General features: G+C 46.0%; 1 protein-coding gene across 3 annotated transcripts in view; it reads right to left on the bottom strand.

Annotated features, from left to right (window-relative positions):
* The window catches only part of LOC139259871 (death domain-containing protein 1-like), a 73778-nt gene that overhangs the window by 5466 nt on the left and 43007 nt on the right, over positions 1-25305 (bottom strand). For all 3 annotated transcript variants that reach the window (XM_070875773.1, XM_070875774.1, XM_070875775.1), the window contains 3 exons: positions 21200-21368; positions 18288-18783; positions 18129-18186 (listed from right to left, as the gene is read on the bottom strand). In XM_070875773.1, coding sequence (XP_070731874.1) covers positions 18129-18186; positions 18288-18783; positions 21200-21368 — 723 coding nt within the window. The remainder of the gene's footprint in view (positions 1-18128; positions 18187-18287; positions 18784-21199; positions 21369-25305) is intronic.

Below are 25305 nucleotides of genomic sequence, written 5' to 3'. Positions count from 1 at the left end.
GTGGTGTGGCGAGGTGAGGCCCGAGATCAGGCAGCGGCAGCACCTCGAGGTCGGCAGAGTCTGGATTCCGGAACATTTTACGGATTCCAGACGACCCTGCCACTAATCAGTCCGGAGTCCAGATTCTGGCCAAAGAAGGGAGTAGGGTGTTTGTAGTTAAACTCGCAAATGGACTCACCTGCAGAAAACACTTGGACCAAACCAAACTCAGATTTACGGACTATCCAGAACAACCCACAATAGACTCCACCTTTTTCGACCCTCCAACACACACACACACAAGTGGCAACCGACCCAGCGGTTGACCACGAAGCAGAACCCATCACCCGCAGCAGCTCAGCAAGACTCACCACCCCCAGCAGTTCAGCAAGGCCAGCTGCGCAGCAGCTCAGCGAAGGCCCAACAAATTACTCACCAACACCAGCATTTTCACCGAGACGATCAACCAGGGAAAGGAAGGCCCCAGATCGTCTCACATTGTAAATAGTTACACTATTGACTTTGGGAGGGGCGGGGGAGTAGTGTTATGTATGTAAACCTGTAATTACCATGTCTAACCACCAGAGGGCATATCCCCTGGAGTCCCAAGAGATCCCACAATCGCTTGGGAGCACCTATATATAAAGAGGCCTCATAGGCTGGAGAGGCACTCTGAGATCTGTAATAAAGGACTACGGTCACACTTACTTTGAGCTTGCAGTATCTAGTCTGACTCTTTATCCAAGATATAACAGTTACCTCCTCAAAAAATTCAATCAGGTTAGTCAAACACGATCTTCCCTTAACAAATCCATGCTGACTGTCCCTAATTAATTCTTGCCTATCCAAATGCAGATTTATCCTGTCTTTCAGGATTTTTTCCAATAGTTTTCCCATCACTGAGGTCAGGCTGACGGGCCTGTAATTACTCGGCCTATCCCTTTCTCCCTTCTTAAACATTAGCAGTCCTCCAATCTTCCGGCAACATGCCCATATCCAAAGAGGACTTGAAAATGATGGTCAACGCCTCTACTATTCCCTCTTTTACTTTGCTCAACAGCCTGGGATGCATTTCATCCGGGCCTGGGGACTTTTCTACTTTCAAAGCTGCTAAACCCTTTAATACTTCCTCTCTCGCTATATTTATTTCATCCAGAATATCACACTCCTCCTCGATAGCAGTATCGGCATTGCCCCTTTCCTTTGTGAAAACAGATGCAAAGTATTCGTTAAGAACCCTACCAACATCTTCCGCCTCCACACAAAGATTACCCTCATGGTCTCTAATAGGCCCTACCCTTTCTTTAGTTATCCTTTTACTCTTAATATATTTATAGAACATCTTAGGGTTTTCCTTAATTTTACTGGCCAAGAATTTCTCATGCTCTCTCTTAGCATTCCTAATATCCTTTTTAATTTTGCCTCTTAACTTTCTATATTCCTCTAAAGATTCTAAAGTAGTTAGCCGTTGATATATGACATAAGCGTCCCTTTTTTTCTTAATCCTCTTTTGTAAGTCCCTATACATCCAGGGGGCTTTAGAATGATTTTTCCCAGCCTTTTTCTTTAAGGGCACATGTTTGGCCTGAGCCTTCCGGATCTCCTCCTCGAATGCCTCCCACTACTCCGACACTGATTTACCGACAAATAGCTGTTTCCAGTCCACTAAGGCCTAATCACTCCTTATATTAGCAAAATTAGCTTTTCCCCAATTTGGAACTTTTATTCCAGGCCTGTTCCTGTCCTTATCCATAACCAACTTGAATCTGACTTGAAACAATTGGCTGCTGACTCCCCTTCGCAACCCCACGACTGCTATGCAGCAATCGTACAATGAGTCTCATTCACCCACCAGGTACATCATTGAGCAAACTGTCGGAATCCTTAAACATAAGTTCCACTGCCTGGATCGCTCAGGAGTGCTGCAGGCGGCGGAAGTTGAACAGATTCCTGTTTGCCCTGTAATTTAGCTCCACTCCAGCTTGTTGAGGGTGAGATGGAGCATTGCAGCAAGGAACATAAGAAATAGGAACAGGAGTAGGCCATACGGCCCCTCGAGCCTGCTCCGCCATTCAATAAAACCATGGCTGATCTGATCATGGACTCAGGTCCACTTCACCGCCCGCTCCCCATAACCCCTTATTGTTTAAGAAATTGTCTATTTCTGTCTTAAATTTATTCAATGTCCCAGTTTCCACAACTCTCTGAGGCAGCGAATTCCACAGATTTACAACCCTTTGAGAGAAGAAATTTCTCCTCATCTCTGTTTTAAATAGGCAGCCCCTTATTCTAAGATCATGCCCTCTAGTTCTAGTCACCTCCATCAGTGGAAACATCCTCTCTGCATCCTCCTTGTCAAGCCCCCTCATAAGCTTATACCTTTCGATAAGATCAACTCTCATTCTTCTGGATTCCAATGACTAGAGCCCAACCTACTCAACTTTTCCTCATAAGTCAATCCCCTCATCTCTGGAATCAACCTAGTGAACCTTCTCTGAATTGCCTCCAAAACAAGTATATCCTTTCGTAAATATGGAATCATGTCATGTATGTACATGCTGTTTGTAGCCACCAGATAGTGTCATTGTTGGAGGCTACTGAGCAGCATGCCCATGGTTGCTGCTCTGGTATAAAAGGCCAGCCATTTAGTGAGTCAGGCACTTTGGACCATAATAAAGCAGAGCCAAGGGTGTACCTTGTTCAGTTAAACAGTACTCAGTTTGTACCTTTATTGCATACATAACAAAACCAAAACTGCACGCAGTATTCCAAGTGTGGCCTCACCAATGTCGAGAAGATCGTTGGTGCGATGATACAGCCTTGCTTGACCCCGGTCCGAACGTGGAATGGGTCGGTGGTGGATCCGTTGGTCAGGATCACAGCTTGCACATCATCATGGACCAGGCAGAGAATGGTGACATACTTTTGAGGGCAGCTGAATTTGAGGACGCTCCATAATTCCTCACAGTTGACAGTGCGGAAGGCTTTTGTGAGATCGAAGGCGGCGATGTACAGGGGTTGGAACAGTTCCCTGAACTTCTCTTGTATCTGCCGCGCGGTGAGGATCATGTCCATTGTGCCCCTTAGTGGGCAGAATCCGCATTGCAACTCTGGCAGGAATTCTTCAGCCACAGGAAGGTGGCGATTCAGGAGGATTCTTACGATGACTTTCCTGGTGATCGACAGCAGGGAGATTCCTCTGTAGTTACCGCAGTTGGACTTGTCACCTTTCTTGAAGACGGTCACGATGACGGCGTCTCCGATCTCCTGACATGATTTCCTCCTTCCAGATAAGAGAGATGGGGTCATGGATCCGCGCCAGTAGTGCTTCTCCGCCATGTTTTAGTGCTTCGGCGGGAATTCCATCTGCTCCTGATGACTTCTTGTTCTTCAGTTGTCGGATGGCCTTTTCAACCTCGTGCCGGACTGGGGTAGTGCTGAGATGGTGGTGGGCGGCATGCTGTGGGATGGAGTCGAGGACACTCACGTCGAAGACAGAATCTCGGATGAGGAGATCCTCGAAGTGCTCCTTCCAGCGGGCATTGATAAGCACCTCTCCGTTCTTGGCCAGTAGTGGGATAGTGGCTTGGGCCATAGGTCATCTTGATTGTGCTGAAGAATCCTTGCATGTTGTGGTTGTCATAGAAACATAGAAAATAGGTGCAGGAGTAGGCCATTCGGCCCTTCGCGCCTGCACCGCCATTCAATGAGTTCATGGCTGAACATGCAACTTCAGTACCCCATTCCTGCTTTCTCGCCATACCCCTTGATTCCCCCTAGTAGTAAGGACTACATCTAACTCCTTTTTGAATATATTTAGTGAATTGGCCTCAACAACTTTCTGTGGTAGAGAATTCCACAGGTTCACCACTCTCTGGGTGAAGAAGTTTCTCCTCATCTCGGTCCTAAATGGCTTTCCCCTTATCCTTAGACTGTGACCCCTGGTTCTGGACTTCCCCAACATTGGCAACATTCTTCCCGCATCTAACCTGTCAAAAACCGTCAGAATTTTAAACGTTTCTATGAGATCCCTTCTCATTCTTCTGAACTCCAGTGAATACAAGCCCAGTTGGTCCAGTCTTTCTTGATATGTCAGTCCCGCCACCCCAAGAATCAGTCTGGTGAACCTTCGCTGCACTCCCTCAATAGCAAGAATGTCCTTCCTCAAGTTAGGAGACCAAAACTGTACACAATACTCCAGGTGTGGCCTCACCAAGGCCCTGTACAACTGTAGCAACACCTCCCTGCCCCTGTACTCAAATCCCCTCGCTATGAAGGCCAACATGCCATTTGCTTTCTTAACCGCCTGCTGTACCTGCATGCCAACCTTCAATGACTAATGTACCATGACACCCAGGTCTCGTTGTACCTCCCCTTTTCCTAATCTGTCACCATTCAGATAATAGTCTGTCTCTCTGTTTTTACCACCAAAGTGGATAACCTCACATTTATCCACATTATACTTCATCTGTCATGCATTTGCCCACTCACCTAACCTATCCAAGTCACTCTGCAGCCTCATAGTATCCTCCTCGCAGCTCACACTGCCAGCCAACTTAGTGTCATCCGCAAATTTGGAGATACTACATTTAATCCCCTCGTCTAAATCATTAATGTACAATGTAAACAGCTGGGGCCCCAGCACAGAACCTTGTGGTACCCAACTAGTCACTGCCTGCCATTCTGAAAAGTACCCATTTACTCTTACTCTTTGCTTCCTGTCTGCCAACCAGTTCTCAATCCACATCAGCACACTACCCCCAATCCCATGTGCTTTAATTTTGCACATTAATCTCTTGTGTGGGACCTTGTCGAAAGCCTTCTGAAAGTCCAAATACACCACATCAACTGGTTCTCCCTTGTCCACTCTACTGGAAACATCCTCAAAAAATTCCAGAAGATTTGTCAAGCATGATTTCCCTTTCACAAATCCATGCTGACTTGGACCTATCATGCCACCTCTTTCCAAATGCGCTGCTATGACATCCTTAATTATTGATTCCATCATTTTACCCACTACCGATGTCAGGCTGACCGGTCTATAATTCCCTGTTTTCTCTCTCCCTCCTTTTAAAAAAAAATGGGGTTACATTGGCTACCCTCCACTCCATAGGAACTGATCCAGAGTCTATGGAATGTTGGAAAATGACTGTCAATGCATCCTCTATTTCCAAGGCCACCTCCTTAAGTACTCTGGGATGCAGACCATCAGGCCCTGGGAATTTATCGGCATTCAATCCCATCAATTTCCCCAACATAATTTCCCGACTAATAAGGATTTCCCTCAGTTCCTCCTTCTTACTAGACCCTCTGACCCCTTTTATATCCGGAAGGTTGTTTGTGTCCTCCTTAGTGAATACCGAACCAAAATACTTGTTCAATTGGTCTGCCATTTCTTTGTTCCCAGTTATGACTTCTCCTGATTCTGACTGCAGGGGACCTACGTTTGTTTTTACTAACCTTTTTCTCTTTACATATCTATAGAAGCTTTTGCAGTCCATTTTAATGTTCCCTGCAAGCTTCCTCTCATACTCTATTTTCCCTAACCTAATCAAACCCTTTGTCCTCCTCTGCTGAGTTCTAAATTTCTCCCAGTCCCCGGGTTCGCTGCTATTTCTGGCCAATTTGTATGCCACTTCCTTGGCTTTAATACTATTCCTGATTTCCCTTGATAGCCACGGTGGAGCCACCTTCCCTTTTTTATTTTTACACCAGACAGGGATGTACAATTGTTGTAGTTCATCCAAGCGGTCTCTAAATGTCTGCCATTGCCCATCCACTGTCAACCCCTTCAGTATCATTCGCCAATCTATCCTAGCCAATTCACGCCTCATACCTTCAAAGTTACCCTTCTTTAAGTTTTGGACCATGGTCTCTGACTTAACTGTTTCATTCTCCATCCTAATGTAGAATTCCACCATATTATAGTCACTCTTCCCCAAGGGGCCTCGCACAACGAGATTGCTAATTAATCCTCTCTCATCACACAACACCCAGTCTAAGATGGCCTCCCCCCTAGTTGGTTCCTCGACATATTGGTCTAGAAAACTATCCCTTATGCACTCCAGGAAATCCTCCTCCACCGTATTGTTTCCAGTTTGGTTAGCCCAATCTATATGCATATTAAAGTCACCCATGATAACTGCTGCACCTTTATTGCATGAACCCCTAATTTCCTGTTTGATGCCCTCTCCAACATCACTACTACTGTTTGGAGGTCTGTACCACTCCCACTAGCGTTTTCTGCCCTTTGGTGTTCTGCAGCTCCACCCATACCGATTCCACATCATCCAAGCTAATGTCTTTCCTTACAATTGCATTAATTTCCTCTTTAACCAGCAACACCACCCAGCCTCCTTTTCCTTTCTGTCTATCCTTCCTATATGTTGAATACCCTTGGATGTTGAATTCCCAGCCTTGGTCACCCTGGAGCCATGTCTCCATGATGCCAACCACATTGTATCCATTAACTGCTATCTGCACTGTTAATTTGTCCACCTTATTCCGAATACTCCTCGCATTGAGGCACAGAGCCTTCAGGCATGCCTTTTTAACAAACTTTGACCCTTTAGAATTTTGCTGCAAAGTGGCTCTTTTTGTTTTTTTGCCTTGGGTTTCTCTGCCCTCCACTTTTACTCATCTCCTTTCTGTCTTTTGTTTCTGTCTCCATTTTGTTTCCCTCTGTCTCCCTGCATTAGTTCCCATCCCCCTGCCATATTAGTTTAACTCTCCCCAACAGCACTCGCAAACACTCCTCCTCGGACATTGGTTCCAGTCCTGCCCAGGTGAAGACCATCCGGTTTGTACTGGTCCCACTTCCCCAGAACCTGTTCCAATGCCCCAGGAATTTGAATCCCTCCCTGCTGCACCACTGCTCAAGCCACGTATTCATCTGAGCTATCCTGCGATTCCTACTCTGACTAGCACGTGGCACTGGTAGCAATCCCGAGATTACTACTTTTGAGGTCCTACTTTTTAATTTAGCTCCTAGCGCCTGAAATTCGTCTCATAGGACCGCATCCCGTTTTTTACCTATATCGTTGGTACCAATGTGCACCACAACAACTGGCTGTTCACCCTCCCTTTTCGAATGTTTTGCACCTGCTTCAAGACATCCTTAACCCTTGCACCAGGGAGACAACATACCATCCTAGAGTCTCGGTTGCAACCACAGAAACGCCTATCTATTCCCCTTACAATTGAATTCCCGATCACTATCGCTCTCCCACTCTTTTTCCTGCCCTCCTGTGCTGCAGGGCCAGCTACGGTGCCATGAACTTGGCTGCTGCTGCTCCCCCTGATGAGTCATCCCCCTCAACAGTACTCAAAGCGGTGTATCTGTTTTTCAGGGGGATGACCGCAGGGGATCCCTGCACTACCTTCCTTGCACTGCTCTTCCTGTTGGTCTTCCATTCTCTATCTGGCTGTGGAACCCTTTACCTGCGGTAAGACCAACTCACTAAACATGCTATTCACGTCATTCTCAGCATCGTGGATGCTCCAGAGTGAATCCACCTTCAGCTCCAATTCCGCAGGAGCTGGAGACGGATACACTTCCCGCACACGTAGTCGTCAGGGACATCGGAGGCGTCCCTGATTTCCCACATAGTACAGGAGGAGCATAACACATGTCCGAGCTCTCCTGTGATGACTTAACCCTTAGATACACTTAAATTGGCAACAACAATGCTAAAGTTTACTCACTGTTATAGAAGAGAAAAAAGAAAAACTACTTACCAATCATCAGTCAATCACTTACCCCCTTGGCTGTGACGTCACCTTTCTATTTCTTTTTTGCCTTAAGCACGCCTTTCCACGCACCTCCGACGCTGGGCCCCAGACTCCCTGCTGTGCCTTTTATAGGCCTCTCGCCGAAATCCCGACTGCCTCTCCACGCACCTGACGCTGGGCCCAGGACTGCCTGCTGTGCCTTTTATAGGCCTCTCGCCGAAGTCCTGACAGCCTCTTCACGCACCTCCGACGGCTAGCTGCTGGATTTCTTGAGCTTTCTCCACCCATCTGCAGTCAGTCGAGGAGGCGGGAGCTCGGAGCAGCGCGAGTCCGGGGTCGGCGAGAGGCCTATAAAGGCCAGCGGGAGTCGAGCAGTTCGAGCAGTCGGTCGAGGAGGCGGGAGCTTGGAGCAGCGCGAGTCCGGGGTCGGCGAGAGCCCAGCCGATGCAGCTGCAGCGGGGACAGAAGGCAAAAAAGTAAAACGAAATCGAAAGGTGACGTCACAGCCAAGGGGGTAAGTGATTGGCTGGCGATTGGCAAGTAGTTTTTCTTTTTCTTTTCTATTTCAGTAAGGAAGCTTTAGCATTGTTGTTGCCAAATTAAGTTAATCTAGGGGTTAAGTCATGGCAGGAGAGCTTGGACACGTGTTATGCTCCTCCTGTACCATGTGGGAAATCAGAGACGCCTCCGGTGTTCCTGACGACTACGTGTGCGGGAAGTGTATCCACCTGCAGATCCTGACGGACCGCGTTGCGGAACTGGAGCTGCGGGTGGATTCACTCTGGAGCATCCACGATGCTGAGAATGACGTGAATAGCACGTTTAGCGAGTTGGTCTTACCGCAGGTAAAGGGTACACAGCAAGATAGGGAATGGAAGACCAGCAGGAAGAGCAGTGCAAGGAAGGTAGTGCAGGGGTTCCCTGCGGTCATCCCGCTGCAAAACAGATACACCGCTTTGGGTACTGTTGAGGGGGATGACTCATCAGGGGAGAGCACCAGCAGCCAGGTTCATGGCACCGTGGCGGGCTCTGCTGCACAGGAGGGCAGGAAAAAGATTGGGAGAGCAATAGTGATAGGGGATTCGATTGTAAGGGGAATAGATAGGCGTTTCTGTGGCCGCAACCAAGACTCCAGGATGGTATGTTGCCTCCCTGGTGCAAGGGCCAAAGATGTCTCGGAGCGGGTGCAGGACATTCTGAAAAGGGAGGGTGAACAGCCAGTTGTCGTGGTGAATATAGGTACCAACGATATAGGCAAAAAACGGGATGAGGTCCTACGAGACGAATTTAGGGAGCTAGGAGTTAAATTAAAAAGTAGGACCTCAAAAGTAGCAATCTCAGGATTGCTACCAGTGCCACGTGCTAGTCAGAGTAGGAATCGCAGGATAGCTCAGATGAATACGTAGCTTGAGCAGTGGTGCAGAGGGGAAGGATCCAAATTCCTGGGACATTGGAACCGGTTCTGGGGGAGGTGGGACCAGTACAAACCGGACGATCTGCACCTGGGCAGGACCGGAACCAATGTCCTAGGGGGAGTGTTTGCTAGTGCTGTTGGGGAGGAGTTAAACTAATATGGCAGGGGGATGGGAACCTATGCAGGGAGACAGAGGGGAATATAGAGGCAGAAGCAAAAGATAGAAAGGAGAATAGTAAAAGTGGAGGGCAGAGAAACCCAAGGCAAAAAACAAAAGAGCCACTTTACAGCAGAATTCTAAAGGGTCAAAGTGTGTTAAAAAGTCGAGCCTAAAGGCTCTGTGCCTCAATGCGAGGTGTATTCAGAATAAGGTGGACGAATTAACTGCGCAGATAGCAGTTAATGGGTATGATGTGATTGGCATAACGGAGACATGGCTCCAGGGTGACCAAGGCTGGAAACTCAACATCCAGGGGTATTCAGCAATTAGGAAGGACGGTGACAGACTTGAACAGACAATCGGTTTCAAGGTAGGAAGCAGGTATAGCTTTATTGTGTTTAATAACACACACAGACCAATACACACTGAGGGGTACAACACATTGAATAAAATGTCAAATTGCAGCCTGTGGGGAAAAGAATACAGCTTAAACTCTAAATGGGGTAAAGAGGAGAATGCAGATACATTTATAGTTGTTATCCCAGCCTCCCTCCCCCAATTCCCCTAACTAAGTTATAGCTCTGTGGGTTCAGGGGCCATGCTCACCAATCCCCTTTTTGACAGTTGCCGATGAATCGCGGTTTCGGGGTTCGCTGCACTTGGCCTTCTAGGCGAGCCGTACCCCGGTCGGAGGAGAGGACTTCGGACTGCGTAGTCTTCGGTTGGGATGCGTCCATTGATGCAGTAAGTTGAGTTTTGGATGTATGGGGTAAGTACCCACTTTCTTTGGTTAGGAATAGTTTTAGTTAGTCCCTTTTGATAATTTCTCACCCGTTGGTCGTTCCGAAGTAGATTGTAGAGTGGAAATAAGTGTCGATTCTTCAGTTTTTGCTGAGTTGGTTTTGGTTGGTCGTTTCGCTGGTTGTGGTGGCCCGGGTTGTCAATTTGGTTGCTGACAACCTTCCGTTTCGTGGGCCTCGTGCTCGGTCGGTCCTTGATGATTTCTTGTAGTTTCCTTCACTACTCCATTTCTTCACTCCCCACCTCCGGCTGCTTGTGTCTGTCTGTGTTTGAGTATGTGTTCTGCTGTTCGAGTCTGTGTCCTGCTTTCTGTGTTCTGTTCCTTGGTAAAACTGGGAATAGATATACCCACCAAAGGCTTCCTTACCTCCCACCAAATCTAGCCCAGCTAACTGAAACTTGATTAAGTGGTTTTAATCTGGCGTTAATAGGCTTTTCGAAGTTGATGAGCTCTCCATTGTGCTAGTCTGGCCTGAGCCAGATATTTCTATGCCTGTTGTAAAGGTGTTGGAATATGTATGTGGCATTGTTTAAATGCTAATGTTTTCAAGGGGCAAGTTTCGAGGGTATACAGTTCCCAGACAATTTGATTAGTTCCAATGTCCAAACTGGCCCTTTAGATATTGACCCCACCCCTTTTCTTGCAGACCCAACATACACCTTTTAAAAATCACAAATTCGATTAAAGTTCGTAGTTTCTTCCATGTGCACTTTAGGATTTTAAACTTTCTGGTAGATAGTTCCAAATTAAATTCCCTTTCCTATGAGTCCAAACACTGGGGGGGGGTCTCCATGAATGCACCCCCTTTTATCCCCTGCAGGCCTCGTCTGCCCCTTTAAAATTCATTTGTGTCCCAAAGTTTTCCTTCCATTTTAAAAGTCCAGAAAGGGATTCTTCTCCTCTGCAGGGGAAAGGTACCTGGAATCTTTGCGAGATATTGGTAAATTCTACAAGAGCAGTGATAGGATTGGTCCAAGTCAGCATGGATTTATGAAAGGGAAATCATGCTTGACAAATCTTCTGGAATTTTTTGAGGATGTAACTAGTAGGATGGACAAGGGAGAACCAGTGGATGTGGTGTATTTGGACTTTCAAAAGGTTTTTGACAAGGTCCCACACAAGAGATTGGTGTGCAAAATCAAAGCACATAGTATTGGGGGTAATGGACTGACGTGGATAGAGAACTGGTAGGCAGACAGGAAGCAGAGAGTCGGGATTAACGAGTCCTTTTCAGAATGGCAGGCAGTGACTAGTGGAGTGCTGCAGGGCTCAGTGCTGGGACCCCAGCTCTTTACAATATACATCAATGATTTAGATGATGGAATTGAGTGTAATATCTCCAAGTTTACAGATGACACTAAACTGGGTGGCGGTGTGATCTGTGAGGAGGACACTAAGAGGCTGCAGGGTTAGGCGAGTGGGCAAATACATGGCAGATGCAGTATAATGTGGATAAATGTGAGGTTATCCACTTTGGGGGCAAAAACACGAAGGCAGAATATGGCGGAAGATTAGGAAAAGGGGAGGTGCAGCAAGACCTGGGTGTCATGGTTCATCAGTTATTGAAAGTTGGCATGCAGGTACAGCAGGCGGTGAAGAAGGCAAATGGTATGTTGGCCTTCATAGCAAGGGGATTTGAGTATAGGAGCAGGGAAGTCTTGCTGCAGTTGTACAGGGCCTTGGTGAGGCCCCACCTGGAATATTGTGTTCAGTTTTGGTCTCCTAATCTGAGGAAGGACGTTCTGGTTATTGAGGAAGTGCAGCGAAGGTTTACCAGACTGATTCCAGGGATGGCTGGAATGACATATGAGAAGAGACTGGATCAACCGGGCCTTTATTCACTGGAGTTTAGAAAGATGAGAGGGGATCTCATAGAAACATATAAGATTCTGACTGGACTAGACAGGCTAGATGCGGGAAGAATGTTCCCAATGTTGGGGAAGTCCAGAATGAGGGGACACAGTCTTAGGATAGGGGACAGGCTGTTTAGGACTGAGATGAGGAGAAACTTCTTCACTCAGAGAGTTGTTAACCTGTGGAATTCCCTGCCGTAGAGAGTTGTTGATGCCAGTTCACTGGATATATTCAAGAGGGAGTTAGATATGGCCCTTACGGTTAAGGGGATCAAGGAGTATGGAGAGAAAGCAGGAAAGGGGTACTGAAGGAATGATCAGCCATGATCTTATTGAATGGCTGTGCAGGCTCGAAGGGCCGAATGGCCTAATCCTGCACCTATTTTCTATGTTTCTTTAGGTCACGGGTTTTCTGTTAGACCGTGGTCTTCAGACGTCTGTAGAGCTGCTTTCTTGCCCTCGAGTTGTGTTGCTGCTTCCAGTCCAAGAATGCCTTGGGCTTGCGACATATGTTGAGGGTTGACCAGACGCTGTGGACACTCTGCGTCTCTGGATCACTGGGAGTCGTCAGGCTGGTAGTGAGGCGCTGGCTGAATCGGGCTTTCTTCGAGTGCACCGGCGTTGATTTTCCTGCGGCATTGTTTCTGTTGCCATCGCTGTTTTGGGGAAATATTGATGGTGATGACAGAGCGCATTAGGCAGTGGTCATCCAGCAGGCGTCAGCTCCTGTCATGGCGCGCGTGATGCGTACGTCTTTGCGGTCCCTTGCTCGGACGATGACGTAGTCTAGCAAATGCCAGTGTTTGGAGCGAGGGTGTTGCCATGAAGCTTTATATTTGTCCTTCTGATAGTAATGTGGTGACCAAAACTGTACGCAGTACTCGAGCTGTGGCATAACTAATGTTTTATACAGTTCAAGCATAACCTCCGTTCTTGTATTCTATGCCTCGGCAAGTATTCCGTATGCCTTCTTAACCACCCGGGATGGCGGGACTGACCTATCAAGAAAGATTGGATCAATTGGGCTTGTATTCACTGGAGTTCAGAAGAATGAGAGGGGACCTCATAGAGACGTTTAAAATTCTGACGGGTTTAGACAGGTTAGATGCAGAAAGAATGTTCCCAATGTTGGGGAAGTCCAGAACCAGGGGTCACAGTCTGAGGATAAGGGGTAAGCCATTTAGGACCGAGATGAGGAGAAACTTCTTCACCCAGAGAGTGGTGAACCTGTGGAATTCTCTACCACAGAAAGTAGTTGAGGCCAATTCACTAAATATATTCAAAAGGGAGTTAGATGAAGTCCTTACTACTCGGGGGATCAAGGGTTATGGCGAGAAAGCAGGAAGGGGGTACTGAAGTTTCATGTTCAGCCATGAACTCATTGAATGGCGGTGCAGGCTAGAAGGGCTGAATGGCCTGCTCCTGCACCTATTTTCTATGTTTCTATGTTTCTATGTTTATCTACCTGGCCTGCTACCTTCAGGGATGTGTGGACATGCACTCCAAGGTCCCTTTGTTTACTTTAATTTTGCACACTAACCTCTTATGTGGGACTTTATCAAAGGCCTTCTGAAAATCCAAATACACTACATTCGCTGGTTCTCCCTTATCTATTCTAACAGTTATATCCTCAAAAAACTCCAGTAGATTTGTCAAACATGATTTTCCTTTCATAAATCCATGTTGACTTTGTTTAATCCTGTTGATATTATCTAAGTGAGCCGTTATCACATCCTTTATAATAGACTCCAGCATTTTCCCTACGCACGACCATCATCGACCCTCCTTGTTACCTCCTCAAAAAATTCAATTGTTAATCAGACATGACTTTCACTTAACAAATCCATGCTGACTGTCCTTGATTAATCGTGTCTTTCTAAATGAAGATTTATCCTGTTCCTCAGAATTTTTCCCAAAAATGTTCCCACCACCGACGTTAGGCTGACTCGGTCTATCCCTTTTTCCCTTTTTAAACAAAAATACAACATTAGCAGTCCTCCAGTCCTCTGGCACCACACCTGTAGCCAGAGAGGATTGGAAAATGGTCAGAGCCTCTGCTATTTCCTCTTTTGCTTCTCTTAACAGCCTGGAATACATTTCACCGGGCCTGGGGATTTATCCACTTTCAAAGTTGCTAAACCCCTTAATACATCCTCTATCACTATGTTTATTTCATCTAATATTTCATACTCCTCCTCCCTGATTGCAGTGTCTGCATCACCCATCTTTTTTATTCATTATGAACCATATCCACTTCTTCTGTCCCCACACACAGATTACCTTAAGGGTCTCTAATAAGCCCTACTCTTTTTTTAGTTATCCTCTTGCTCAAAATGTATTATAAAACATCTTTGGATTTTCCTTGATTTTACTTGCCAAAATGTTTTCATGCTTTCTTTTTGCTTTCCTAATTACACCCCTGCACTTTCTATACTCCTCTAGGCTTTCTGCAGAATTGAGCCTTCGGAATCTGTCATAAGCCTCCCTTTTTTTCTTTATCCTATCCTGTATGCCCCTCGTCATCCAGGGGGCTCTAGATTTGTTAGCCCCATCATTTATCTTTAAGGGAACATACTTGCTCTGAACCCTCTGCTCTGGTGCAGGTATTGTAGGAGACCCCTGAGGGGGGAGGAAGAAGAGTGGAAGAGCAATAGTGGTAGGAGATTCGATAGTCAGGAGAGCAGACAGGCATTTCTGCGACCCAGACGTGACTCCAGGATGGTAGGTTGCCTCCCTGGAGCCAGGGTCAAGGAAGTAATTGAGCGGCTGCAAGACATTCTGAAGGGGGAGGGTGAACAGCCAGAGGTCTATCATCATCATGGACAGTTCCTCGGGATCGAGGAAGACGTGCTTCCACTCCTAAAGTGAGTTCTTAGGTGGCTGTACAGTCCAATACGAGAGCCACAGACTCTGTCACAGGTGGGACAGATAGTCGTTGAGGGAAGGGGTGGGTGAGACTGGTTTGCCGCATGCTCTTTCCGCTGCCTGCGCTTGATTTCTGCATGCTCTCAGCGTTGAGACTCGAGGTGCTCAGCACCCTCTCGGATGCACTTCCTCCACTTAGGGCAGTCTTGGGCCAGGGACTCCCAGATGCCAGTGGGGATGTCGCACTTTATCAGGGAGGCTTTGAGGGTGTACTTGTAGCGTTTCCGCTGCCCACCTTTGGCTTGTTTGCCGTGAAGGAGCTCTGAGTAGAGCACTTGCTTTGGGAGTCTCGTGTTTGGCATGTGGACTATGTGGCTTGCCCAGCGGAGCTGATCGATTGTGGTCAGTGCTTCAATGCTGGGGATGTTAGCCTGAATGAGGACGCTGATGTTGGTGTGCCTGTCCTCCCAGGGGATTTGTAGGATCTTGTGGAGACATCGTTGGTGATATTTCTCCAGCAACTTGAGGTGTGTACTGTACATGGTCCATGTCTCTGGGGCCATACAGGAGGGCAGGTATTACTACAGCCCTGTAGACCATAAGCTTGGTGGCAGTTTTGAGGGCCTGGTCTTCAAACACTCTTTTCCTCAGGCGGCCGAAGGCTGCACTGGCGCGGTGTTGGATCTCGTCGTCGATGCCTGCTCTTGTTGATAGGAGGCTTCCGAGATGTGGGAAGTGGTCCACGGTGTCCAGGGCCGCACAGTGGATCTTGATGACTGGGGGGCAGTGCTGTGCGGTGAGGGCAGGCTGGTGGAGGACCTTTGTCTTACGGATGTTTAGCGTAAGGCTCATGCTTTCGTACTCTTCAGTAAATACGTCGACTATGTCCTGGAGTTCAGCCTCCGTATGTGCGCAGGTGCAGGCGTCGTGCGCGTATTGTAGCTCAACGACAAGAGGTTGGGGTGGTCTTGGATCTGTCCTGGAGACGGTGCAGGTTGACAGGCAGAATTCCATATCGGAACCAACGACATAGGCAGAAAGAGGGATGAAGTCCTGCAGGCAGATTTTAGGGAGCTAGGAGAGAGATTAAAAAGCAGGACCTCAAAGGTAGTTTACTCCGAATTACTCCTGGTGCCACGTGCTAGTGAATACAGAAATAGGAGCATAGAGCAGATGAATATGTGGCTGGAGAGATGGTGTAGGAGGGAGGGCTTTAGATTCCTGAGGCATAGGGACCGTTTCTGGGGGAGGTGGGACCTGTACAAGCCGGACGGGTTCCACCTCAACAGAGCCGGGACCAATATCCTCGCGGGGGGTTTGCTAGTGCTTTTGGGGAGGGTTTAAGCTAGCTTGGCAGGGGGATGATTCAGAAGGAGGGGTGGCGAGGAAGCAAAGCTGGAATTGGAAAGCAGAAAATTAGAAAGTGAATTTGGAAGGCAGAGGAAACAAAGGCTAGAATATAGACAACAAGGGAGTTTGGCAGTGCTAAATGATATATACTTCAACGTGCTGCCCAAAGTGCCGCCGAGGTACTCATGGCTGAGGTCCCTCGAAGGTCGGTAAATGGACGACGTACGCCGCTAATCTGGGCGGCAGCGGATGGGAGGTCTCATTCTCGGTGGCAGAGGCACTTGCTGCCCAAGTGCCGCCGAGGATGGAGTCGGGCCCACGGAAGGTCGAAGAGCTGGAAAAAAAAAAAAATCAGCAATAAAAAATTTAAAAACTATTGGACCCCATGCAGGTAAGTCGCTGTTGAAATTTTAAAAAAATGTTTACTTACCTTTTTTTCAGGTTCTTCATACTTACCGTTGGGGACAGACCAGCCTCCTCGCAGCGGTCCATCCCTGCTCTGCTGCCGAGTCCCGCCCACAGGAATCTGGGAGCTCGGCGGGTGGGAGCTCAGTTGTGCCACTCGGCCGTCCACTGACTTTAGTGGGCGGTTCCCGGCGGCTCTCCCCTCCCGCCCGCTCCAGGCCACTGAAAGTGGCACTGGGTGGATGAAGAAGAGCAACGTCAGCGGCAGTGGGCAGTGAGTGATGAATTTCGGCCCCAAGGAATCTAGGGAATAAGGCAGATGAGCTGAGAGCACAGATAGACATTTGGGAGCATGATATTATCGCTATTACTGGGACATGGTTAAAAGAAGGACAGGTATGGCAGCTCAACATTCCTGGTCACAGGGTTTTCAGACGGGATAGAGAGGAGGATAAAACAGGAGAGGGGAATCGCAGTATTGATTAAAGAAACAATTACAGCTGTGAGGAGGGATGATATGTTAGAAGAATCAGCAAATTAGGCCATATGGGTTGAATTGAAGAACAAAAAAGGGGTGATCACACTGCTGGGAATGTACTATAGATCCCCCCCCCCCGCAGTCAGAGGGAGATAGAAGAGCAAATATGTAGGCAAATTTCTGAGGTGCAAAAGCTATAGGGCAGTAATAGTAGGGGATTTCAACTACCCTAATATTAACTAGGCTAGAATTAGTGTGAAAGGTATAGAGGAAGCAGAATTCCTAGAATGCATTCAGGAGAACATTTTTAGCCAGTATGTAGCAAGCCCAACAAGGGAGGGGTGGTTCTGGACTTAGTTTTAGGGAATGAAGCTGGGCAGGTGGAAGGGATATCATTGGGAGAGCATTTTGGTGCTAGTGATCATAATTCAGTTAGATTTAGGATAGCTAAAAATAGAATAGAGGGTTCTCCTTACAGCTCTATGAAGCACCTTGACTTTTTTTCTACGTTAAAGGTGCTATATAAACACAAATTGTTAGTGTACTCCTTTATTACAATGTTGATTTTCAAATTCTGCGCATAGTAATTCCATCAAACTGTAGGTTTAGGGGCTCCATTGCAAGAGGGATTGATAAGATTCTTCTGCAGGCATGACTGAGTTCTGCTAAATGATGTGTTGTTTTGAAGGTGCCAGGATTTGGTACATGACTGAACAGGTGGATAAGATTCCACAATAGAAAGAGGGGAGGCCAATGATCATGATTCATGTGAGAATCAATGATGCAAGTAGGTGTAAAATAGAAGTTGCATAAAAGTGATGTTTCGGAGCTAAGGAGAAAAATGGAAGAAAAGGACTTCTAGGATAGTCTCCAGATTACTCTCCATGCTGGACCTATGAGAGAGAAAATAATATAGAATGGGATAGGAGGCCAGGCTCCGTCCTCTACTAGCATTTACATGCAGGGGCATCCAGTGGTGGTCCCAACCATTTATGACACTAGCGTAGGAAAATTCAGCACTTTACATTTTCCCCTTTATCGCTTTTACACTTGAGGATCCACTGATTAAAATAAAGAAAACTTAAACTTGCCTTCTTCTTTAATTAAACTCCTGTAGCAACCCATTGATCCTTTGATTTTGCACTGGGTCTACGGATATCAAAGAAACATTGTATTAAGAGAGATTTGGAAAGACCTTTAAAATAATCTATTTTCAACAATTTCAAACTATGAACATAAAACACATCTACCTTGGGGATTGCGATGGGTAGCTTACACAACAGGACCTCTTCATTATTACTAGTTGGGTTGTGTGTGTAAAACTCCACTAGACCCTTGTAGCAGTCATAGCTGTAATTTGCATATTGGTCCTTCTCCTTCACGTGTATTTGCAGTTTGTTTGGATGATGATAATGAAAAGTTATTATTTGCTTTTGTTGAATCTCCTCACTTGTGGTGATATTGCCATTTTTGGAGAATTTTATGTAAACCTCCTGTCCTTCTCCCAGTAAAAGCAGTTTACTTGAAATGGGATCTGGTGGACCACCATACCCATTTTGCTGCATGCGTCTCATCATATCATCTGCTACCTCCAATGGGCAAAGCTGAATGCAGAATACATTTGGCTGATCTGCCCCTTTCCCAACAACAATACAAAATTGTTTCATCCTCAATGCATTTTCAAGGATTGATGCTGCGTTTTGTAATCTAGTTTTATTTTCTGACATTGTGCGCAGTATAATTAACCTGGAAGAAAATAAAATGTGATTTACTGAGCTTGCAAATGCATTTAATTTTATTGCTGCTATTATTGGGCCTATAAACAAATGCATAATATGTACATTTATTTCAGTTGTTGCTCAGCAACAATCACATGCACATCAAACTAAACTCATACTTTAATGTTTCAATCATACATTCTGAGAGGCTTTCAAATGAACAGATTCATTCCTTTCATTTACCACTTCTTAGTTGACATTCTTTGTGTGCTTAGATAATTGCTTGACACAGAATCATGGCAAGTAGATTAGGAAAATGAAATATTCAGATTCAACAAGTGCTTATTCTCTTTTAAGTTGGTCTAGTTTTCAATGAAGCCCATAAATAGTCAAGGAAAGGGATACAACACACTTTACATCAATATTCAACATGCAGAACACGGCACTGGTGTGGCAAAGGTAGCATGCTAGTACCTGTTTTAAGTAACTTTTATTACTCTTCTCTGTTGCTAAACATTAGTACAATAAAACTGTTTAGTAATGCAAGACCATTTACTTTTATGCTTATTTAACTATCAACATTTTTATACTTCTGCCTCATTACTTGCACTTTAGCAGCAGCATACTTCCCCCTTAGTGCACACTGATAGTCATCATTTACAATTATATTTAAAGTCAAACAAGGTCACATACATAGAATTCTGAGGTTCCAAAAGTGATCAAGTATGCGCACACAGAACAAACTTGTATGATACCTTTATCAACATTCATATATTATAAACAGTACAGAAGTATACATTGTACAGTGCAACTGTTGGGCTCAAGTTTCGGCCTGAGTTGCTCCTATTTTTTTGGAGCAACTAGTTTAGAATGGAGCGTCTTAGAAATTGCAATTCTCGGCATTTAGTTTGCTCCAGTTCTAGTGAGTTAGAATAGTTTCATTTTAGAACAGATTTTTTTTTCAAAAGGGGGGCGTGTCCAGCCACTTACGCCTGTTTTGCAAGTTTAGGCAGCGAAAACTTACTCCAAACTAACTTAGAATGGAGTAAATGTAGATTTTTGTATGCTTAGAAAAACCTTGCCTATAAATCAGGTGCAGGGAACAAAAAAAAAGGGGGGGGGGGGGAGTGAGTTTACAAACATTAAACACTTCACTTTTACAAATAAAGAGCCATCATCAATGATAAATAAATCAATAAACAACCAATAAATCAATCAAAAAATTTTTTAAAATAAAATATAAAAAAAATAATAAAAAATCAATCAATAAATAAAAACTTACTTCTACTCACCTACTGCAGCACCGGGAGCCCTCCAACAGCAGGTTGGGATGGCCCCAGTGACTCTCCTCTGTCTCTGTCAGTGTCTCTCTCTGTGTCAGTGTCTCTCTTTCTGTCAGTGTCAGGGAGGGGGGAGAGGGAAGGGGGAGAGGATGGGGAGGGAGAGAATGGGGGAGGGGGGAGAGTCTGAATGGGCTGGGCCGCCGCCGATACTTTGGGCGGGGCCCGCCCCCAGCGAGATGCCGGCGGGCCCCGCCAACGACATGGAGGGAGGGGGGAAGAAGGAGGGGGGGGCGAAGGCTGAACGGGGGGGGGGGGTGGTGGGGGAGAGGCTGAACGGACCAGGCTGCCACCGCCGACACTTCGGGTGGGCCCCGCCAACGACGGGGGGGGGGGGGAGAGGAGAGAAGTGGGGGGGAGGCTGAACGGGAGGGAGGGAGGGGGGAGGAAGCTGAACGGGAGGGAGGTCCAATCCGATCTTCGCCCGGTGAGCCTATTCGGCCAGGGCTAGGGTTGGGCTCCGCCCCTGACCCCTTGTGCTACACCACGCCGAGCACGAAGACGTCCTGAGGAGACCGGAGAATCACAAGGTAAGTTTTTGGCGCCCTTTTTCTTCCAGAAAGTCGGCACACCTTATCGAGATGCGCCATTTTTCCAGAGGGCAGAAACTTGGGCCCGTTAAGTTGTAAAGCGCAGTTGTTAAACCCAATTGCACTTTGGTAGAATTTATCAACTGTTAAACATATGGACGACCCCTTTAATTCTAAAAATGGAAAAACTTAAAAAGAAAAATGGGGGGAAAATTCCGTGGTGCCCCATTTGGGGTCGGTAACATCCGCGAGGCAGGACCTGAATTTCTGGGCCAATGAATGTTATGGTCATAGATAAGTTATAAAGGTATTTCTCACAAATAGAATATAACATCATTTTCCATTGTTTAATTGCTTAGTGTTCCACTTGAGAGGATATACTAAAAAATTTAGTGATTTGATAAAGCAATTATAAACTGTTATAAAAGGAAAATGTTATGGGGCAGATTGCTCCAAACCAAGTTTCTACATTCCAAGACAATTCAGAGAGAACTTTAACAAACTTCAAGTCCGATTAATGAGCATCAATAAAAATAATTCATACATTTTACTGAATGTATAACAGATGTATTACCTTCCTTGTGGCTTCCGCAGTTCAAAGACCACTGATCCTATCTTTTCTTCCAATTTAATGTTTGTAATGCAAGTCCAAGGCTCTAATGGAGTATTTTGACAAAGTAGATGGAGATGCTCATTATTGTACATCCTCTTCTTTTTTGAATTCATCATAGTCAGCAGAATAACTTCAAAAAAATGAAAGGAAGAAACAAATGAAACATAATACAGAAAGAACAGAAATAAAGAAAAATATTGTTTTGAGAGGGCTAGGAGTCAGGAACTGGCAAATAGGATGTGACTATTGTGACATTACAGGCATACCATATTTCAACTAACTTGAATCATTTCACACATGATAGTGAAAATTGTACTACAGCAAAAAATATATAACTTTTTCATGACTAGTTGTAATTTGCCTTTACATGGCTCATCACAATGTTTCATTCTGTTTTGTACAAACTGAGCACTGTTACAATCATGAGGCTCCACCAAAATATCAGATACTACATGTCAGTTTCGTTCCATCATTTAGTTGAATCTAGGCAGGTCTATGGCAGCTTATGCAATATCCTGCCAAATCATTACAGTAGCACTTTGTCATTTCCCAAATCTGTACACACCTTTCCCAGAACTCTCTTAGGCTTGGCTGCTTAAGTAGACAATACAAAACCTTATTAAAGTGTAAAAATCAAATAACCAATCTAAATTCTCTGAATACAAATGACTCCAAAATAATGGTATGATACCTTGTGGTAACTGATACCTTGGAATGCAGTTTATAACAACTCTTTCTATTTCAATGGTATTCTGGTAACAAACTGTGTGACAATGATGCATAGACACCACCTGATTAAATTAATAGTACATCTCTATATTCAAAAAGCAATTAGACAGAAATAGCACTTGGTTTATTTACAACTTTCATGCCATGTTTCACACAGCTATGATGTCCTACAAAGGGTTTTAATCCTTTAAAAGAACATGTTATGTATAACTGGAGATACAGCATGTAACCTCTCTCTCCTAACCCACATCAGATCATCCATTTAATGTGAGGTTCCCAGCCCTCCGTAACTTTCAATGTTGTTCTTGCAAAAGGTTCTTTTGAATTAGTGACTGGCTGATTGCAAATCCATAGTCATAAAGCACATTGTAGCCAAGAGTCTTGTATAAGTATGTTATTTTATTAGCATAATCAAAATAGCAAAACACAAGGGTAGATTTTCCTCTGCTCTTGGCAAGGTGCTCAGCATTCAATCTCAGACCATAATGAAAGGGGCAGAGATCCATTAGATGAGACCGGTGTGCTGCCTCGGGATTTTCCGGGGCTTCCACATGAGGTGATCCTGGGTTTGTACCTGTACTAGTCACAGACCCAACAACGCTAATATAAGATGGAGGGAGGTGGAGAAAGGGTATCCGACCTCCTGCTTCATTTTGTGGTGAATCCACTTGGTCAGCACGCTGATACTAGCACGATGGTCTGCACCTGAAAACCCGATGATGTAACATCAGCAGGAGCTGCCGGGCAGTCTGGAATCAAAAAAGGCAAGACAAAATTAACTTTTTTAAGGAAACTTCCAGGATGTTTTGAGGCACCTATGACTTCTGGCTGCTGATCTCCATGACTTTAAAGCACAGGGCCCAGCCAGAAGGCCATGCAAGGTTACAATTCTGGGCCCCCATTTCCATAATTTGTCAGGGAGAAATGCCTGGTTAAACTGGGCTAACTGGCACTGACACTATGCCAGATCACATTGAGGGCCCCTTACAACAATGGCTTTCTTTGACCTCACAAAGGCCTTCAATACTGTAAACCGCAAGGGATTATGGAGTGTCCTACTCAAATTCGTCTGTCCTCAAAAATTCGTCACCGTCCTCCGCCTGCTTCAAGATGACATGCAAGCCGTGATTCTTACCAACGGATCCACCACGGACCCAATACAAGTGCAGACTGGGGTCAAGCAAGGCTGAGTGATCACACCAACGCTCTTCTCAATCTTCCTCGCTGCAATGCTTCATCTCACCCTTAGCAATCTTCCCGCTGGAGTGGAGTTAAGCTACAGGAAAGTGGGAAATTGTTCAACTTCCGACGCCTCCAGTTCAGATCCAAGGTTGCTCCAACCTCTGTCACTGAATTACAATATGCAGATGACACTTGCGTTTGTGCACTCTCGGAGTCCAAACTCCAAACCATCGTTGACACCTTCACTGAAGCGTACGAGAGTCTGGGCCTTACATTAAACATCAGTAAGAAAAAGGTCCTCTACCAACCAGCCCCCAACCACACAGTACTGCTCCCCAGTTATCAAGATCCACGATGAGGCCTGGACAATGTGGACCACTTCCCATACCTTGGGAGACTACTATCAGGAAAGGCAGACATCGATGACAAAGTCCAATACCGCCTTTGGCTGCCTGAGGAAAAGTGTGTTCGAAGACCAGAATCTCAAACCCGGCACCAAGCTCATGGTCTACAGAACAGTAGTGATACCCGCCCTCCTATACGCTTCAGAGATATGGACTATGTACAGTAGGCACCTCAAAGCATTGGAGAAATACCATTAACGCTGCTTACGCAAAATCTTGCAAATTGGCAAGATAGGCGCACTAACTTCAGTGTTCTCTCTCAGGCCAACATCCCCAGCATCGAGGCATTGACCACGTTCGATCAGCTCTGGTGGGCAGGCCACAAAAGATAAGGAATTATCTTTTGCCATGTCGATTCCACGCACCGAAGTGTGAAACGTAGCCATCCAAACAGATCCAGACCCATCATCACAGCCATCGAGACTTATCCAGATGCATTAACTGAAAACAGCCCAGTAGGAGATGTGTATAATCAAATGGATATATATGTAAGAGCTGAGAACACGAGCTCGGAACAACAGGAAGAAGGAAGAAACAACAGCTCAGGGGAACCGGTCGAAGAAACATCTCAGAACAGTAGGAAAAAGGAACAACGACCACGAAACAAACAGCTGAGACCCAACATCTTCCCTAGCTCCACGAACCTACAATCGACAACAGCAGCAACTGGCTGGATGGGTGATTGTATGTCTTCGATCAATCTCGAAGAAGTCTTGTTCTGTAATTTTTAGTTGGTTTTTGTGTAATAAACTAACAGTTGGGTTTAAGCCTAAACTTTGCATTACGTGGAGTCCTTCCTGTAATTCCCGAGGTCTATGAATCAAAGTAGAGTGGAAAACGAACACCCTACATAAAATGGCGACCGCGGCAGGATCTCAGAGTTTCGAATAGGATCATGGACACAAATCAAGGGCAAGAAACCCTGGGGAGGCTTGGTCAAGTCTCAGGTATCAAAGCAAACGCAGGTAGTCTGCGAAGGGGTCTCAGGGAGACCAGGGTAATCTCAAGGGCGACTAGGGTAGCCGAAGAGCGCAGGCTGACTTGGGTAGCCACCGAGAAAAGTCATCACAGGTAGTCTGTGAAGGGGTCTCAGGGAGGCCAGAAGTAATCTCACGGACGGCCAGAGCAACCGGAGGAGAGAAACAGTGTCGGATAGGTTGGAGTAATCTCGGATTGACTGGAATAGCCACAGAGAGAAGCCAGACTAACAGTAACCGCAGGTCACTGCGAGGTGGTCTCAGGGGAGACCAAGGTAAGTCAGAGATAATTTCTCAGCCAGAGACACTGGAAATGAACTCACTACAGCGAAACGCGGTAGAGCCAGCGGCTAAGAGTAGTCGTAGGAAGTCCTTGGAGGAGGCTAAGGTAGCTGTATAAATATGCAACAAATTGGACATTTCGCAGCCATGGGTATGAGAAATACTACACTCTGGGGATCTGCAGGAAAAAGCGGCAGAGTGGACAGTTAGTAGTAACCACAAAGGGTCTAAAGAGAAGGCGATTTGGCTCATTTGCCTGCAGAAGAAAACGCAACTGTTAAGGGAAAAGGTAGGACAGCTGGAGGATGAGAGTAGGGAATTAAAAGGTGAGATAAGCCATTTGAATAGAGAAAGGCAGGATCTAAGTATTAAAGAAGACATGGCGCGTAATCACCTAGAATATTTGCAGTGCCAGGTGACCGAGTGCAAAAGGCAGCAGCAGGCTTACATCGAACAGAGTGAGAGGCTCACAGAGAGAGCCAACGAAGCAGAA

This window comes from Pristiophorus japonicus, chromosome 3 (assembly GCF_044704955.1).
Source record: "Pristiophorus japonicus isolate sPriJap1 chromosome 3, sPriJap1.hap1, whole genome shotgun sequence".
Taxonomy (NCBI): domain Eukaryota; kingdom Metazoa; phylum Chordata; class Chondrichthyes; family Pristiophoridae; genus Pristiophorus; species Pristiophorus japonicus.
The sequence above is the reverse complement of the archived record's forward strand: the minus strand, read 5'-3'. Positions and strand labels throughout refer to the sequence as shown.